We start from the raw sequence: 19,911 nt of genomic DNA on the forward strand, positions 1-19,911 counted from the left end.
GGTAAATGATACTGGTTGTCGAAAATAACCAGATAGGTAGTAGTTTTTTCATTCATTTGGTCCTTTTAAAACCCATACAGGTATTTTTTACTAATTCAATTAGTGTATCATCTTGCCAACCCCCATTTTGCTGTAGCCATGCTGACTATGTTTCCTCATCTTTTAGGTAAAAATGTTATGGATTTTTCAGGGGGGGTTATATTCGTTTTTGGTTGTAATGGATACTGTTTGGGAGCTTTATTTGAATACTAAAAACACATCTTCCTTGTAGGGAACATCTTTTGAAAGGCCTGCTAACTCAGTCTAATCACTTGGGTTAAGGAAGTAAGACGCCTTTGCAGTGACTTGGAACAACTTTCTTGACTTCCTGCAAAGAGGACGCTTTACAGCATTTTTGGAGAAGTTAGTAAAACCGAATCTGACATCACTACCTAGCAGCAAGTGGTTTGTTCTCAGCAAAGGAGGAAATTGCTCCCTGTCCGATAAGACACCAGTGAAGAGTATGCATTCATTTCTTTTCTTTTTGATTCAGTTTTACAGAGAAACATTTTTGCGGAAATAACCATTATTTTGCCTTTCAGAAGGACGCATGCTATTTCACAGGAATACGACTGATTTCCAGATATGACCATGTACTTGTGGCTTAAACTCTTGGCATTTGGCTTTGCCTTTCTGGACACTGTAGTGTTGGTTACAGGTAAGTACGAGGAAATTCATATTTCCTTAGTTAGTGTGTGTGTGTGTGTGTGTGTGTGTGTGTGTGTGTGTGTGTGTAAGGTCATTGGTTTGAAATAGACATAAAAATAAATTAAGCATTGGTGACTGGAGGTGAGGAAGCCAACTGTAAAACAGTCAAGGTTATTGTACCTCAGAGGGACATGGCTTGCTATGTGACAGAATACATTGTTTCTGTTTAAAAAGGCATACATGTTTGGCCAAAAAAGAAGTCACGATTTAAAAGGCAAACATTGTCTCTCTGTATCTGGGTTGACAAACTGTTCAAACTTGGATATTACAAAAGCTATTACTTAACCCTCAAAATATACGAACACAAGTTTATGAATGTCTAAGGAAATTTTAATGACAAAAGAAGTAAATTTTTATCTTTCCAACAAAAAATGCATTTTAAAAATCATAATATGTCTTTGCTTGCATGCAAGCCACTCCCTTTTTTCGGACCAGTAGTTTGCTTCCTCAAATGTTGATTATGACTGAAATATTTTATTGAATACTTAGTTGTATGGTAGTTTAAAGTAATACAATTGGGTATTTAATTAAATATTAACTTTCTGCAAATTCTTATCACAGAATGTATTTTAAATCAAGGGTTTGGTCCCTTACAGTCGTTTTAATGCTTATTTGCTTTGAAAATTCTTATGGGGCCGCCGCCCTTCCTGGGTGATGGGTAAATAGTAGCGCCTTGACGAGATAAAAATACTTGAACTCTTAAGAATCATGCAAATGCTGTATTCTATAGGAAACTATAACTAATCGGACCCCTGGTACCTATTCACGTTTGAGATCTTTGTACACTTATGGTCCATTTAATGTACATTTCCTGAACGGTTTCAGTTTGGGTCATGAGTACATTTTTGGTTGATATGTAATATTACTCCTTATGGTGTAGAATCTAAAAGCAATGTTTTATTATTGAAAAGGTATTTAAATGGTATTTTTGTAGATTTCCAAATAAGTAAAAAAAAAAAAAAAGAAAAGAAAACAGGAAAAATATTTTTAAAAATCTTGCTGATTGTAATTCACTTTGAAATCTTTTTTTGACTTTCTACTGCTCTCCTTTTCTCTAAAGGGCAGGGCAGTAGCTACCTTCTGAGCACGCTACATTGTTAATTTACATTTTGTGTAACCAAGGACAGTAGAAAGCAGCGTGGATAGTGGTTTTTTTGTCTGTTTTCTTTAACTGCAAAAACGGATTAAACATTTTTTATATAGGTACAGCATTTTGTCTTAGTACAGAAAATGTTTACCAAGTTACCATTCCTATAAAGTTGGTTATAATAATAAAAGCCAAATTATAAAGAATAATAATTTTAATAAGGTAATAATATGTGTATTATCATAAGTCAGAGTAAATTTCCATTAAAAATTCCCACTCAGGAACTGTTGGAAAACATTTCTGAGTGAGCATCAAGAAATTCTCAAATATTTTATAGGCCACAGAGCAAACCACCATAAAAATTTCAACACAGTCTATTAAGGATTTTTACCGTAAGAAACATCTTTGAATTTATCATCAAAATAAGAGTATAAAATGATCTAGCAACCTTTAAACCAATTGGGCTGAATAGTTTATACTATAAATAAATGTATCGATATACATAGATTTATTTTGAAAACCAAGTTTCACTTCAACTGCTCACATAAATATGGAGAGCAAACATACTCATTTTTAGAAAAAATATATAGATATAATTATCTAGGTGTGCAAATCTTGTTTATCATACTTTGAAGTCCCCAGAGAGATTTTGGGATTCACTGTATAATTTTGGAAATTATTAATTCTTTAAATGATATATTTTTCTATATTAGCAACCTATGAGTTGCATTATATGTTTTACTTTAATGTGTTCAGTTGAGTTTCGTGTTTATAGGAAATATTAGACCTCAAATTTATATTGTGAACTCTAAAGGCATAAAGAAATAGAGCCAAATGGAGAGTGACTTCAGTGCATAAATTGTTGCGCAACTCGGATGTGTTATTTAATCTCTAAAATACAAATATGGGCGAAGTTACACTTTGCCAGCACAGAGTAACATCGCTGGCTGAGTTTTACATAAATGTCTGATCTATTTGCTCTGTGCCTCTTTGCCGTGTTAACCGGAAACCAGCACTTTGTTTAAAATTTCTAAATAATTCTGGGGGACAGTGATGGTTTCAAGCATGCAGGTAGGAGTGAGTGATCTCTGGCTCTAACAAAGTAGTGCCAGAAGCTACGGCTTCACACCATAACAGCCATGAATACATGAGTTATGTGAGTTATGAGTCATAACAGTTAAGAGTCATTTCCTGGACATAAGTTTTCATTTTTCCATCTAAGTAAAAAAGAAAGAGCTCTCAGTTCCAAGCCTGTACCTTGCCTTGCCCATTGAAGGTATTCAAAACTAGTTATGAATTGAATTTGATCAGCAATCCTCTTAAGTTCTAAATACAATGTAGAGTTTGGGGGTGGTGAGTATGATTATATATTGATCTTTTGGAAAACATTTTCCTAATACAAATCTGCCTGGGTTTGTTACCATCGCTAGACTCTGAAATGCCTTTGGTTAGAGGGAAGGTGAGGTGAGGTTAGGGGTCTGGTTTCCTTTTCCTCCCTTTCTCTACGTGACTGAGCACAGGGTCAGAGCCCTCAGCTTTGAGCTGGGTCTTTGCTCTGTCACTTCTACCAGTGACAATTAAGTACTGTAAGAACATAGATATTTCTACACTGTTTGTATGCATATACATACACACACACATAAATAGATGAGTTATATATATATATTTATATATATGTGTGTGAGTTATATAATACACAAACATTATATATTTATGTATGTATATTGGTCTGTCTGTCTATCATCTCTCTACTGGTTCTCCACATTTGTCTACTTTTAAATATTGGAGTTCTATGGGCCTCAATCTTCGGCCTGTTTTTTTTTTTTTTTCGGTACACGGGCCTCTCACTGTTGTGGCCTCTCCCGTTGTGGAGCACAGGCTCCGGATGTGCAGGCTCAGCGGCCATGGCTCACGGGCCCAGCCGCTCTGTGGCATGTGGGATCTTCCCGGACCGGGGCACGAACCCGTGTCCCCTGCATCGGCAGGCGGACTCTCAACCACTGTGCCACCAGGGAAGCCCCTTCGGCCTGTTTTATTCTTATTTCCTAAACTCAGAGTTCCTTATCATCACCTACTATGTACTGATGATCCTGATTCTCCATGTCCAGACTCACCCCTCAGAAGGTGGAACCTACCTCCTTTCCTTTGTTTTTGTTAGATTTTTGTGCTTAATATTTATTTAACACAACATTTTCCAACTAAATCATGAAACCCAGATATATTGTTTCATTCCTAACTTTCTCAGTCAAACAGACGGTGATGTAGAGCTATTCTAGAACTCTAACAGTATTGAGGCAAAGTCTCTAAGCAAAATTATTTTAGCCTGTGTGCTGAGGGCCTATGTCTTTTTACTTTTTCTAATTTTACTTTATTTATTTATTTTTATACAGCACGATCTTAGTAGTTCTCTATTTTATATATATTAGTGTATATATGTCGATCCCAATCTCCCAATTCATCCCACCACCACCACCCCACCACCTCCTTTCCTAAATTTAATCTTGTTTTACTGTGTTGTGTTTTTGCAAAAGAGAAAAAAAGAGAGGGAGAGAGGGAGAAAGAAAATCTGAAATATATATTTAAATGCTCCCCAAGTCCTATCATTTTACTTTGTAATGATCTCTAAAATCTTCGCCCCCCCCCACCTCTATTGACATCCCTTTAATTCACAACTTTATCCCTTTTCACCTGCAGTGTTGTAGTAGTATCCTAATCTGTCCATTTCTTTTCACACCCTACAGCTTAAAAATATAAAATCAAAGAGGAAAAAACCCTCCGACATCTTTTCGTTGCCTTGGTTTCTATTCTAAACTTTTGCCAGAACGACTGAGTCCACCGATGAGCTAGGAGCATGGCAGGAGCTGGGCAGGGATCTTTTTTTCTTTTTCTTTTATGATTGACTAAAATAGAATAAGCAGCAGGTAGTTTCAACACCCTGCCGCTCTACACTTCCTCAAGACCTCCAAGGCGCTGCGCCAATCCTAGTTCCCCTCTAAAATTCTCTTTCATCACTCTTGCCACAAAACATCTCCACTGAATTTGGATACTTTTTAACACCTTTCCTTGTCATTTTTCACATACTATTTCAGTTTGCTGTTGCTGGCATTATCGTTTACCAATCAGAGCATTACGACCATTGTAACCTACATGATAGCAGAAACTGTCTTATGCCTTTTCTGTATCATTTGTGCTTGATTTCTTCCCAGACACTGAAAAAGCAATGGGCATTTTTTGATGAAACTGCAAATTATAATAATAGAGGAGAAGGAGGAGGGTAAGACAATTTTCAGAAAGAAAGGACAGAGAGGGGAAAAACATGAAATGAAAAAACTAGTCAGAGGCGAAGTGGAAGGTGGAGGCCATTGGACAATTTTATCAAGATTAAGTAGAATCATTTTAGATCTAGATCTTTACAGGCTTTGCCCTTCCCCCCAACCCCACCCCATTTCCTTCTTTCATCTCCTTATTTTACCTTTTCTCTGGAAAGAGCCTCCTGATTTCTTAAAAATCCGTAGTTCATGCATATGTTGTTTCTAAATTTTCCTCGACCTACTCTTTGGACATTCTCGCTAGTGGCATTTCATTTGATGGGTCTGTTTTGTTCTTCAGATCCAGACGTCCACAGGAAGAAAAGTAAGGAATAGGGAGGGAGGGACTCATGTAGCAGGGGAATGAGACACCGGAGTCAGGTCCAGCCCTGGCACATACTGGTGTGGGTATCACTTGACCTGGGACTGTTGCCAAAGGCAGATGGAAAACGGCTCACCCTGCCAGTTGCATTTTGTGTGCACAGAAAGCCTGTAGGAGTCTGAGCATCATTTCTTACTAGATAATGTGATAAAGAATTTCAATCTGAGCAGGTGAAGGGCAGAGATCTGTAGTCAGGTTGATTGACTTTGTTGATGAAGGTGCATGCAGCATTCATGATACAGGGTTTTGTTTACAGACCATAAGGGTTACTGGTGCAGAGAAAGAAATTCGTCATCACTGCAGCTCTTTGATCTTTTTCAGTCATCTTATAAGTCTATAGGAATTGTTAGGAGAAAAGAATGGAAATTTCACTTAACCTCAGTTTAAACTTAATTTCAATCTTGTGTAAGTAGTTTTGTCAGTACGAGACACCCAACCACATACTAGTTGCTGATCACCAAAGAGTTATTGCTATGACTTTTGCATGCATAAAAATAGTAGTCTTATAAACAAGGTCCTACTATACAGCACAGGGAACTACATTCAATATCTTGTAATAACTTACAATGGAAAAGAATCTAAAAAATATATATATGTATACAACTGAGTCACTTTGCTGTACACCTGAAACTAACACAATAATGAAGTCAACTATACTTCAATTAAAAAAAAAGATAGTCTTATGGAAGGATAAAGAAAAAAATACAATATTGCAGGCTATTCATTTAGCAATACCATGTGATATCTATTTCTACACAATTCTGCAATATACAGAAGTAAAATTTACAGTAATTCATAGATTTTGTGTACATGGCTGTAATCAATATTTAGATAAGAAAATATTTAGTTATTGCCTAAAATCTTTAATGTGCATTCCTTTTATATGTCAATATGTTATTCCAATTTCAGTCTCTCAAGAGTCTAGGGAATGGCTATTGTAAGCAGAGTATTATGTGTTCAGGAAAACAACAGAAACAAGCAAAAATAAAGAAAGAAATGAAAAGCTTCCTTCTCTTTCAGCTGGGGCAAGCATAAATATATATAAAATGAGTGTTAGGGAAATAGTCAAGAATCTTTCATGTTCGTTCACTTTATCTTCAATTGATTCCCTTCTGAAAAGATAATCAGCAAGATTATCAATGCTTTTTCTTAGGTTCTGTACTGAAGACCCAAACTCAAATAAACTTTAACATCTTTTACGGTGCACACTTACACAGTGTTGAAAGATTAAACATTCATTTCCTGTTAAAAATGAGACACAAGTATCTGAAGTGAAAAAAGTGGCTTTACTAAAACTTCAATTTCTCCTGCAAATATATCGCAAGTGTGATAAAGTTGTAACTCCATGTGATGATATTTAAATGAAAATGATTGCCATTCATATATTCAAAAATTTGCTTCCAACCAAAATGTGAGCAACTGGAGGAAATTCATCAACCATCTGCAAAAGTGATCTGCTGGAGAGCAGAACTTGAGTCGAGGACAACTCAGCATCATACTCAGAGGTAGTGTCAGGAAATGAATACACGGTAAAGTGAACTTAACAAAAATCAGTGGTAGATAAGAAGAAACTCTTTGCTTTGTAAATTAAAACAAAATGTCCTGATAGTCATGAAAATAGATTAGAGACACCTATACAAATAACAATGATGTATCGATAAAAGAGGTTATCAAAGGGACAAAATCAAGAAATGAAGTGTGGTCACCATATTTTAAATATTTCCACTTAAAGAAAACGACCATAATTTGTTTACTGATAAAAGAAATACCAAGCATCATAGGAAATGAGTCAGGAGCCATCCAGGTTGGAGAAAACCATGGCAGGTGGAACGAGAAATACTTTGGAAAGCAAATTCTATGAATAGTGTGATCTGGATCCAAATCATTTTCCTTCTCTGATACACCATTTCCTCAAAGTGTTGTAAGCATTAAACGTGATAATATTTGTGACACTGCTTTGAAAACGGTGAGGTGCTCTGCAAAGTTGTAAATTTCATTTACGTAATCCCTCGAAATCACAGCACACAGCTCTTTCCCGTTGAAACGTGATCCCAAATCACATCTCTTCCTTTGAGAGACTCTGAGAAGATAAGGCTTAAGGCTGTGTGGAAGAGGAATAAACTCTTATAGATCTTTGAATGTTTTTAACTTTGTATCGCCTATTTTAGGGATTTTCAGACTCCTCTGGATTCTACCTCTTAAATAGTTTATAGATACATTCCAACAGTGTCTTAACATTAATAGCTTGGAACCTTGTCTCCCTTCAGCTGTTACCAAGATAATCTTTGTAGAAGGCAAAACTCACCTTTGTACATTCCTCCTTCAGTGGCTCCCAGTTGGGATAGAGAATATACTGATCCCATGATTTTGGTCTCAAGGTGTTTTGACTCAACATTTATGAATATAAACATTTAACATTTATAAATTTTTCTTGAAAATATATTTCACAGAAAAATTCCCCCCATTAAGCTAGTTTAATTCCTTGAGTATTTTTTATATAACCTGATTAAATCATTACCAATTTTTCCATTTTTATTTTACTGAACTAACATTCAACAGCATCTATTTTCATTTAATTTTTACAATCGCTATTAAATTCATGAATTGATTTTTATCCACGGCACATTTTACTGATTATAGTTTATGCCTGTGGGAATTTTCCTTTATGGTTATTATTTTTCTTTTCTTTTCTTTTCTTTTTTTGCGGTGCGCGGGCCTCTCACTGTTGTGGCCTCTCCCGTTGTGGAGCACAGGCTCCGGACGCACAGGCTCAGCAGCCGTGGCTCACGGGCCCAGCCGCTTCGCGGCATGTGAGATCTTCCTGGACCGGGGCACGAACCCATGTCCCCTGCATCGGCAGGCGGACTCTCAACCACTGCACCACCAGGGAAGCCTGGTTATTAATTTTCTAAGTGCAATTTTTCTTGTCAAACCACACAGATCTAAATTGCCCAAAAAGGCTTTAATTTTTCTAGTTAGCCAGAAATAACACTTCATGTGTGCAGTTTTAGCCACTGTTGGTTTCTTTCTTTTTTTTTTTTTTGCATTTCAATGTCACATAAAATACATCATGTAATATAATTTTTCACTTTTGTCAAAGTTTAGATTGGGCAGTACTAGCTATACTCAAATCTATTTTGGGTTGATATTTCTATTAGTAACATCCATTTTGTGATTGAGAGCTCCTTCAGCAAGATTCCTTTTTGAGATTTTGAGAGTTTTTGGTTATTTCTCAGGTAGCCAATGGAAACATTAGTATCACTTATTAGACTGCTGTATAGTCTAGCATTGGTGTATTTTAATTCTCATTCATTTGTACCAACTTCTTACTAACTGGTGGAACAAAAAGCAAATAGAAGAATCAACACAAGTTTAAAATGTTCTCAAGGCACAATGGTGGGTGAGGTCAAAATAAGGTGTCAAATCATCCTCCTTTGGTCTCTGTGCACTTAGGAAAAATGAAAGCAAACAGCATGGCACACACGGTTCTAATTTAATCTCTCCAGATTTCTCCAGCTTTATCTGGGGCCACTTTGTGACATGTACTATGTACTCTTGTAACTTTCATTTTCCTAAAAATATAATGTTTTCCTGTCTCCAAACTGTTGCTCACCCCTCCATGTTTTCTTCCTGCCATAATTTTTTTAAACTGGGCAAATTATAATTGCCCTTCAAAATTTAGTTCAGAGGTCACTTCCTCTGGGCAGCCCTCCTGCACATCCTCTGCTCTTTCACCCCTTTCACACCTGCACAGGTCCTCTTCTGACCTTCTGGGGATCTCTTTACCTGGCTGTTTCTCACAGTAGCTGGTGAGCTCGTGTAGGTTTTCACTGGGTCTTTTTTTTTTTTTTTTTTTTGCTGTACGCGGGCCTCTCACTGTTGTGGCCTCTCTCATTGCGGAGCACAGGCTCCGGACGCGCAGGCTCAGTGGCCATGGCTCACGGGCCCAGCCTCTCCGCGGCATGTGGGATCCTCCCGGACCGAGGCACGACCCCGCGTCCCCTGCATTGGCAGGCGGACTCTCAACCACTGCGCCACCAGGGAAGCCTGGGTCACTTCTTATTTACCAGTGAGTTGAATGAATGGATGGTGTGTCAGTGCAGCCCAACCCTGTACGTAGAAAATACTTAACAACTCAGGCAAACAATTTTAATTGTCCTTTTGTTGTTGTTTCTTAAGTGAACTTTTCATGGCAAAATTTCTACATGATAGAGAATTTCAGGAACTAGAAGAAAGAAAAACATTGCTTTAAAATCTTTGCCAACATTTTTTCTTTCTCTTTCCCGATCTTCCTCTCTTTCGATCACATGCTGTGTATAAAATTGCATATCCTATTTTTTTCCTAAGTAAACCATGATTATTCTAGGCAACTTGAGAAATACAGAGATGAATACATAGGAAAATAAAAATCAGATTACCAATACCATCACCTAAACACTTTATGAGTATTTCATTTTACCAGGCTAGCTAAACCTATTTATTTATTCATTTATTCATTTCATGAACAAATATTTTGTAAGTGTTTTCGTTGTTCCATGAATTGGGCCTACCATGTCCCATTCCTCTCCTTGTGAAGTCTGTAATCTCAGTGAAGCAGTGGCTGCTTAGAGATGGGGTTTTAAATCTCCCAAATTCTTCAAAATCTTTCTCCTCGAAGTAATAGTCTACCTCACAACAGATAATTATTTGTGTTCTCAATGTTCTATAAATTATAACTTATTCCTTTAAAATCTGCATATAGTACACTATTTAAGTAAAAACTCTATTCTTGCCAGACTACATTTAGGCCTCTATTCCAACCAGATTCCTTTGGAAGGGCTTTTGGTGATAGAAGTTTGGGAGCTGCAGAACTAGGCAATAGCCTCAATTTGTTTTTGGTTTGTTTTATGATTTAAACTGAAAATCAAAGATTTATTTGGAGAGAAATTTTAAGCATACACATATACACGCCACACAAACAAAACCCAACTGTTTTTGGTGATCTTCCACAGTAATTTTCCAAGGTTACCAGTTCATAAGGAGTAAGACTTAGGGAGGTGAGGGTTGAGATTTCATGCTGAGTCTATCTGATTCTAGGTCTATTTTTTTCAGCCTTCTGAAAGGTCAGCTTAATAACCAGGTAATTGAGGACATGATGATGGTGGGCAAAACACAACAAGACTGAAGGGTAGTTGGTAGTTGCTTAGAGGTCATTTGTGTGAAACATGCATTAATCCCCATGCACCTGATTTAGCTGCATGAGTGAACCATTGTATACTGAGCCACTTCCATATCCCTAGCGAGATCTAAAACTATAAAAAGCAAAGAGGCATCTTTAATTAATTTGTCTGTGCTATGAATGCTGATGCCATGTTAATAATGCAAAAGTGATGTTATCATCATTGTCTTGAAAGCTGGTTAACAAAGTATAGCACCCAGTCTGTCTCAAGGTGAGTGATAGGATGGAAATAATGGATCTTCCCCGTCCCTAAATTGTTTTTGATATTACATAAAATGAAAGCCATTGAATAATGTACCAAAGTATCTAGATTTTTTTGTTGCTGTTTTTGAAGTGCAAGGGAAGTAACTTGACATTTGTTGAATACTTTGATCATGGAAAACACATGAGGTTTTCATATTATTCCAGGAAGTGTAGGCAGTAGACAATCTTTTCATACTCATCCAAGAGGCATATTAAATGAATCAGGTAGAGCTCTCTTATAGTTTGCTACTCCAGGAATAAGTTGGCTCTAACTTAAGGGAAAGTGAAGAAAAAAGTATGTGTATTATTTGGTTACTCTGATGAATGTGGGCTGCCAATCAGATAATTCAGGCTAAATATTGTACTTTGACTTCTTAAACTTGAGTTTCCAAATCGCCTTTTTGGTTTCTAAACTAAGATTTTAACTTATGCCTAATAAACCCTGTCTTTTTACTTTTCGGTCATTTTATTTTCTTAATTTACTTACTGATACTTCAGGTATGATCAAGATATATAATATCTAAGAAAACATAAATGAAGTGGAAGACATCAGTTCAGAGTTTTGACTGTAAGAGGAAGTGATGACATGAAGGGGACAGATGATGGAAAGAAGAGGGTCAGGGAGCTGATGGAAGTAATTTAAAGAGATAATTATAGAAATGTTGGATTGAGGCATGCTCTATTTTTTTTTTAAAGGTGTTGCTTCTTTTTTTAAAATTAATTATTTTATTTATTTATTTATTTTTGGCTGCGTTGGGTCTTTGTTGCTGCGCGCGGGCTTTCTCTAGTTGCGGCGAGCGGGGGCCACTCTTCATCGCGGTGCGCGGGCCTCTCACTATCGCGGCCTCTCCCGTTGTGGAGTACAGGCTCTAGATGCGCAGGCTCAGTAGTTGTGGCTCACGGGCCTAGTCACTCCGCGGCATGTGGGATCTTCCCAGACCAGGGCTCTGAACCCACGTCCCCTGCATCGGCATGTGGACTCTCAACCACTGCGCCACCAGGGAAGCCCCAGACATGCTCTACTTTTAAAGTGCTTAAGAAATTAGTCTTTGACATCTTGTCTGGAGTCCATTCTGAGCTTTCCAATTATGAAATGTGAGGAAAATTACCTTTTAAATTCTCAGCTTCATTATCTGTACAATGGGAATAATGGCAGTAGCTCTTAAATGAGACGATTTACTCCTTGATTCAGTTGTTTTTAGAGCCCCTACTATGTGCCAAAGTGCTGACACAGTGGTACATACAACAGAAATAAAAATCGTAGTAAATAAAAATAGTGGTAAATAAAACGTTCATGAAGCTTATATCTTAGCAAGAGAGATAACAAAAAGCCAAAAAAGTATTAGAGAAATTTCAGATATTGATGAGTGTTGGGAAATGAAACAGTGTGATATGACAGAGACTGGCCAGACTTGGGGGTGAATGGCCCTTTAGACAGAGTGATCAAGGAAGGCTTCTTTGAGGAGGTGTCGTGAAGCTACTTGTTGGCTGATGAGAATGTAAAGATTCAGGTGAGAGGAACTGGCAGGTGCAAGGCCCTTTGGAAAAAGCAAACAATTGGTGGGTCCAAGCCACAGAAAGGAGGCCGGGTGCTTGCAGGATGGCGAGTAAAGGCTGAGTGGTGTGTGGTGAAGAGGGAGAGAGAAACAGAAGGAGAGAATTTATATTCACCCTAAGTGTAAGGAGAAGAAGCCATTTGGAATTTTTAAGCAGGGAATGGTCAAATCTCTTTTCCATATTAAGAAACCACCCTGGTTGCCATGTGGAGAGCAGGCTGGAGGTGAGACAAAGCCTGGGGATTAGTTAGAGCCCGCTGAGTTGGTGGAAGGGAGAAGGGTTGGGGACCTGGACCAAGCGTTGACAGTAAAAGAAAAGGACATATCCACATGGGATCTGGAGAAGTTGCTGTGCAGAAGGGGAGTAGGAAGTTGTTCAGAATGACTCTTTTTTTTTTTTTTTCCATGAGCAACTAAGATGGGAAACATCCCAGTTGGGGGTAGACAATCCAGTGTCTGCTTTGTCCATGTGAATGCTTGAATTCTCCTCAGGCATCCAACTACAGATGCCAAGAAGTCAGCTGGAGTTAAGAGTGAGGGGCTGATCAGGTCTTGATCGGAGCCATAGCTTTGGGAGTCGTAGTGCAGATGGGATTTAGAGCTGAGGGATCACTATGAGAGAGTCAGAAGAATGTTCAGACGGAGAAGTACCGACGCTCCGACTCTGAGCCCTGGGACACTGCATGTCTGAAGGGGTTGAAAGGAGGGGTTAGGAGAGGAGAGTCAGAGGGGGCAGTCAGTGAGGAAAGGAGAAGAATGTTTTGCTTGGGATGTTGAAAGAAAGGAGTGATGATTGTGAAAGGCTTAACACGTTTGCTGGCATATAATAAGAATCCAGTAAATTCCACTGAAAATCCAAATTCATGTCTCCTCTTGAAAGGTTACTGAACAGTGATTGTGAACATACTAACTATTGTCAAATATCCCCTTTTAACTTTAATATTATCACAAAAGTAAGTATGAAGGAAGTTATAACAATATTTGGAAGAATCAAATATCTTCAATGTATGTATTATACATGTCTCTATATATGTTTACCTGTATCCTTTGTTAGCTTAGCTATTAAAAAAAGGTACAGCTTAAAATAATCTGTTTTAATAAAAACTATATAAAATGCATTGAGAGACTAATGAATTAGGAATTTAACTGAGAATGTCTTGAAAAGACAATGCTCTGTTGAGTCCATTTTGGGGACCTTGTTTTGATGCATATTGATAAAAATATCTTTAAATATTATTTAAGCCAATATTAGGACAGGTTGGGGGTTTGTTGAGAGTTAATTTGTTACATAAAAGGCTTATTTCTTTTTTTATTGAAATATAGTTGATTTACAATATTGTGTTAGTTTCAGATGTACAGCAAAGTGATTCAGTTTATCTATCTAGCTATATTAGATTATTTTCCATTATAAGGTATTACAAGATATTGAATATTGTTTCCTGTGTTATATAGTAAACACTTGTTGCTTCTCTATTTTATGTATAGTAATGTGTATCTGTTAATCCTATACTCCTTATTTATCCTTCCCCCCTCCCTTTCACCTTTGGTAACCATAAGTTTCTATGTCTGTGAGTCTGTTTCTGCTTTGTATATAGATTCATTTGTATTATTTTTTAGATTCCACATATAGGTACTATCATATAATATTTGCCTTTTGCTGTAAGAGGATTATTTCTAAATCAAATTTTAAATCTTTCATTTCTTTGAGAAAATTGAAAACAATTGGTATCACATAGGCTTATACTAGGTAGAACCTAATAGCCTTGATAATTGTACAGGATACAAATAAGGATTTGTCTTTATGAGATCATACATAAATAAGATTTTAATATCAGACTTGGCAGGTTTGCTTAGAGAAGATCTTTAGGGCAATGTATTTTTTGTAGTCACTGGTAGCTAGCTAGCAAGAAAAGTAGTGCTTACCAGGTACTGCTCTGAACGTTTTATAAATGTGATCTCGTCTAACTTAAGTACACAAACCATTATCAAGTCTAGCTTATACTTGTCTTTGTTAATTTGTTTCCCAATATATATCATAAAATGTACTGATTTTCGTGTCCTAAGAGGAAGGAGCTAAATTTCATTTTCCTTGTTCTAATTGTAAGTACTAAGATTGACCAAGAAGGAAAGGGAAGCAGCCCAGGGCCCCTCCTGTGTGCCTGGCCCTCTGAACGATGCTTTGCGGGCACCATGCTGGTCTCACCTCTTTCTACATTTTCTGTATTCAGAATTCTTCAGAGTATCAAATAAATGTCCCAACAATTCTTGTTCTCTAGTCTTAATAGCAGAGAGCAGAATTAAGGTTAAACCAAAAAAGTAAGTAATCTAAATATTACTGATATTTATTTTTGTATGATGGTGTTTTGCTTACGTTGAAAAATGGGCACATTGAATGTTTTAGCAGTTTACTGTGATCTCTATTATGAAATCGTATTGAAAAGGTTCAGCACAGGAGAAAGTTGTACAGCTTTCTCTTCCGGCCCTGCTGCATTTTCATACGGATGTAAAGCTTCATTTAGGCACATCTGCTTCATCACACGTGCACACAAGGTGGAAGAAGGCGGAAGAGGGGATGAGAGAAATAGGACCAATTTACTGCAGGCAGTATCTTAGTGCAGGGGAGATAGATAATCATGCATGTGACTGTAGCATCAGTGAATCAGAAAGCCTAGTTGCTGTAATGCAGAAAATCTGCCTGTGTGTAAGTAGTAGGGAGATAAAAGCCTGGTAAACCTAAGTAATCCATTTTCAGATGTGTGAGCTCAATTATGGAGCAAATATGACTTTAGTTGCCCATTGCTTCAAGGATAAAAGTTCGAATGAAGGAAATCACTTTCCATCTAAATAATAGAGGACTCAGCATCCTTTCGATGTGAACAGCTATGATGCTGCCTTGCTACCTGGTAACTTTAGAACAATGGAGCCCATGAGTCCATCTACAGGTTCAAGAAAGAGAGGTTCTTACAGGGAGGAAGAACATTTGCAGGATGACCTACAACAGAAACTCACCAAAGCCTTTGAAACCCAAGATTATCCCTCTTCTAAGAATAGAAGGTGGTGCTGTGTTGAGGGCAGCTAGAAGGCATGGGTGAAAGAACCATTGGGATGACCAGTGAGAGACCAAAGGCAAGTAGAACCTCAAAAATCTGGACGTGGAACAAGTTAGATACAATATAAGGAGAACTTCAAAGACGGGGAAATAAGAATAATAAAAATACCTTTAGTTGTCAGATGTAAAATTTGTCCAGTTTTGTCACTATCTTTCAGGAGCATTGTAAAACTAAAGATATTTTCTATTAACATCAATTTAGCTCTATGTGTTTTTCTCATCTATCTTCATTGGTCAATTTTCAAAACAACAAAAAAAGTATATTATGTTCAAAGAATCCAAAATGACTTTTTTGTTATTCTTAATAAAATGCCTTCTTTTAAACTAAATTTTTAAATTTACATTTCTAAATAGGGGGTGGTTACAGAAAATCGATGAGAAAGCACTTCATAAAGTATAATGAAATGAAATCATAAGGGATTCTTACTTTATCTAAGCATTTGGAAAACTATGGAGTACCAATTTCTGTTATTACTGTTTTTATTTTTATAAATTTATTTACTTATCTGTTTGGTGTTTTTTTTTTTTGGCTGTGTTGGGTCTTCGTCACTGCATGTGGGCTCTCTCTCTATTTGTGGCGAGCGGGAGCCACTCCCCGCTGCGGTGTGCAGGCCTCTCATTGCGGTGGCCTTGCAGAGCACGGGCTCCAGGCACATGGGCCTCAATAGTTGTGGCATGCGGGCTCAGTAGATGTGACTCGCAGGCTCTAGAATGCAGGCTCAGTAGTTGTGGCTCACGGGCCCAGCCGCTCCACGGTATGTGGGATCCTCCTGGACCAGGGCTTGAACCTGCGTCCCCTGCATTGGCAGGTGGACTCCCAACCACTGTGCCACCAGGGAAGTCCCTGTTATTACTATTATCACTAGCTTCTCTTTTGTTTTTTCACTTTAAGAATTGAAATAAAAGTGGAAATCTTTATTTAAAAAACAAGAAATGTTTGCATATTAATCTATAAATCAAAACACAGAAACATGGAATGTTCAGCCACTATCAATGTGGACTCCTATTTTGTAATTAAACTATTTTACAAACATCTGTATTTGCTAAAGAGCAATGGACTAACAAAAGAAAAAATCAATGCAACCCACAAAACCATGGTTCTGTGGAATCTTTGCTCTGGTATCTGTTTTGTCAATTTATGAAAGAAAATGCTTATCATGGTTCTATTTTTTGCTAAAAGAGTAACCTTTATATTTGAAATCAAATGTTAATCAAGTATTTACATAATGTTTCTGAAAAAAAATTCATGTGCCTTTTATTTTAATTCACTCTTCATTCCATTCCATATTGAATGTAGAAAATATTACTACAATTCTTTTAAAACAAAAGTAAAACATAATTCATTTAAAAATCTATTTTGGGGCTTTCCTGGTGGCGCAGTGGTTGAGAGTCCGCCTGCCGATGCAGGGGACACGGGTTCATGCCCTGGTCTGGGAAGATCCCACACGCTGCGGAGTGGCTGGGCCCGTGAGCCATGGCCGCTGAGCCTGCGCATCCGGAGCCTGTGCTCCGCAATGGGAGAGGCCACAACAGTGAAAGGCCCGCGTACCGCAAAAAAAAAAAAAAAAAAAAAAAAAAAAATCTATTTTGGCTTTCCTTGACCATGAATCTTCTCAGAAGTAACACTTCTTAAGGATATCAGATCATAACCTGCCTTTCTTTCTAAGTCTCCATTTTATGGGCTGAACATCTGGATTTGATGGGCAGGAAAATATTTCCTTCCGGTGACTTTTCTAATAATCCTTTCTTATAGATACACATGCTTCATGTTTGTTAATAAAATTGACATGATTTTCATATCTACTGGTTTTAACACACAGTGAATTATGGAAGTTTCAGTGGCTTTTTAAAAATTAAATACATTCTAAATTCCTTATAAAAACAATATTAAGAACCCCTCTAAAAAGTATTAGGGCCACAGATGTTTTCCTTTATAGTGTTAATTGATTTAAGATCCGTCAATATGTTGTTAAAACATCCAGAGGTTAATGTGCTATAATGATGGCACATGGGTCAGATTAAAATTCTTTTCATGGAAAAAAAAAAAGAAAAAGAAAAAAAGAAAAGAAATGATAGCTTATTTTCTTCTGATTAAAAAAAAATTAGCTAGTGGAATGAAACAGCAATCTGACATGTAAAATGTCTTGCTTTTTTTTTATAATGAAAAGGGGTTTAAAATTAGGACTTAGGGGTTATGTGGTACCCCCCAAATTTATACATACAGGTTACAGGTACTAGCTTTGTTTTTAGTGAAGAGATGAGAACTATACATATTTTCATTTTTTTCCCCATGTCCTCTTTTACAATTTCAGCAATTAATCTACTGAACTTTTTAGTCTTCAAAATATAGTACATAACAAGTGACTTTGGTCCCTCTTTTGCACTAAACGTATATGAAAATTAAAAGCACTGATTAATTTTTCTTGTCTACAATATTAAAATTACTGAGAACGAATTACAGATCCGTGAAGACTTTGGGGAACTTTTTTTTTTTTTTCTTGCAGTACGCGGGCCTCTCACTGTTGTGGCCTCTCCCGTTGCGGAGCACAGGCTCCGGACGCGCAAGCTCAGCGGCCATGGCTCACGGGCCCAGCCGCTCCGCGGCATGTGGGATCTTCCCTGACTGGGGCACGAATCCGTGTCCCCTGTATTGGCAGGCGGACTCTCAACCACTGCGCCACCAGGGAAGCCCTGGGGAACTTTTATCTCAGGAAATATATCAATGGATTATATTTGTCAAACAAATTCCATTAATTCAGTAACAACATCTTGCTGCTTACATGGCTGCTTTTCTTTTCTTTTTATAAAAGTTTTTATGTGGCATGTATACAGTCAAAATAAGTTAATATGTACACAGGATATAAAAGGACCAGAAAAACTTGTCTTCCTATTAAAATCATAGACAATGTGGATACGTTTTTTTCCTGAATTTTATTATACACTTCACTATTCACTGAGAGCCGAATATTGGTCAAGGCACTGCTTTGTTCTGTTTAAATCAGCAGCAATATTTCCTGCTTCTTTCTGGGTTAGGATTCCTAGAGAAGTTTAAAAAGAAAGAGAAAGGGAATCTGGAGACTATTATAATGTAAGGTGTTATTATTTATACAATAATAGAATTTTAGAGGAATAAAAAGACTTTAGAAATCATCTATTTTAACTCATCTATTTTTTAAAATAATTTTATTTATTTATTTGTTTTTATTTTTGGCTGTGCTGGGTCTTCGTTGTTGCATGCGGGCTTTCTCTAGTTGCAGCAAGCCGGGGCTACTCTTTGTTGTGGTGCGCGGGCTTCTCATTTCAGTGGCTTCTCTTGTTGTGGAGCGTGGGCTCTAGGTGTGCGGGCTTCAGTAGTTGTGGCTTGTGGGCTCAGTAGTTATGGCTCACGGGCTCTAGGTGTGCGGGCTTCAGTAGTTGTGGCACGTGGGCTCAGTAGTTATGGCTCACGGGCTCTAGGTGTGCGGGCTTCAGTAGTTGTGGCGTATGGGCTTAGCTGCTCCACAACATGTGGGCTCTTCCTGGACCAGGGCTCAAACCCGTGTCCCCTGCATTGGCAGGAGGGTTCTTAACCACTGCACCACCAGGAAAGCCCATTAACTCATCTATTTTATGAGACAAAAAGCTGAAAGTCAAGAGTGTTCAGTGGCTTATCCTGTGTCACACCCAAAATGAGGGACCTTGGTCCAGAATTTGTCCTGTACACCACCAGGTACTTAGCCATTTGCCTGACAGAATGAAATGAGTATCAGATTAGATGTTTAGGGACAAGTTTTGAATCTTGCCTCTGTCACCAATTCCTGTTGCCTAGACTCAGACTCTGATGTGTGGTGTTGGGTCAGTCACTTGATGTCCTCAGACCTCAGTTCCTTTTTTGGTGAAATGCACTTCTCCAGTCCCTCAGCCTGAGTATGATTGACATTCTGGGCTAGATAACTGGGCTGTCTTGTGCATTGTACCATGATTAGCAGTGTCCCTTGTCTTTACAAATCAGATGCAGTAGCACCCCTGACCCCCTTCTTCCCTTCCCCACAGTCATGACAACCAAAATGTCTTTAGGCATTGCCAAATGTCCCTCAAGGGCAAAATGGCCAGCCCTCACCACTTTCCTTGGGAACTAGTGGTTTAGTTGAAATCATTTCTTTAGGACTCCCCCAGCAGTACCACTGTACAATTCTGGACTACAGGGTTGACCCTTAGATGCTTCCAGGAAGGACCCACGAAGCAGCAAGTTTGTTGGATACTGTTTACAGTGACCAAAAGG

The 19,911-nt window shown here is 37.8% G+C and overlaps 1 protein-coding gene across 3 annotated transcripts in view; it reads left to right on the forward strand.

Annotated features, from left to right (window-relative positions):
* Positions 1–386: 386 nt before the first annotated feature.
* PTPRC (protein tyrosine phosphatase receptor type C) overlaps positions 387–19,911 on the forward strand; it is a 123,376-nt gene continuing 103,851 nt past the window's right edge. The window contains exons 1-2 of one of the 3 annotated variants that reach the window (XM_012539090.3): positions 387–500; positions 582–697. In XM_012539090.3, the coding sequence (XP_012394544.1) occupies positions 625–697 (73 nt within the window). In that variant the 5' untranslated portion in view covers positions 387–500; positions 582–624. The remainder of the gene's footprint in view (positions 501–581; positions 698–19,911) is intronic. The other 2 variants (XM_012539088.3, XM_012539089.3) reach the window with 2 other exon arrangements.

This window comes from Orcinus orca, chromosome 1, assembly GCF_937001465.1.
Source record: "Orcinus orca chromosome 1, mOrcOrc1.1, whole genome shotgun sequence".
Taxonomy (NCBI): Eukaryota; Metazoa; Chordata; class Mammalia; order Artiodactyla; family Delphinidae; genus Orcinus; species Orcinus orca.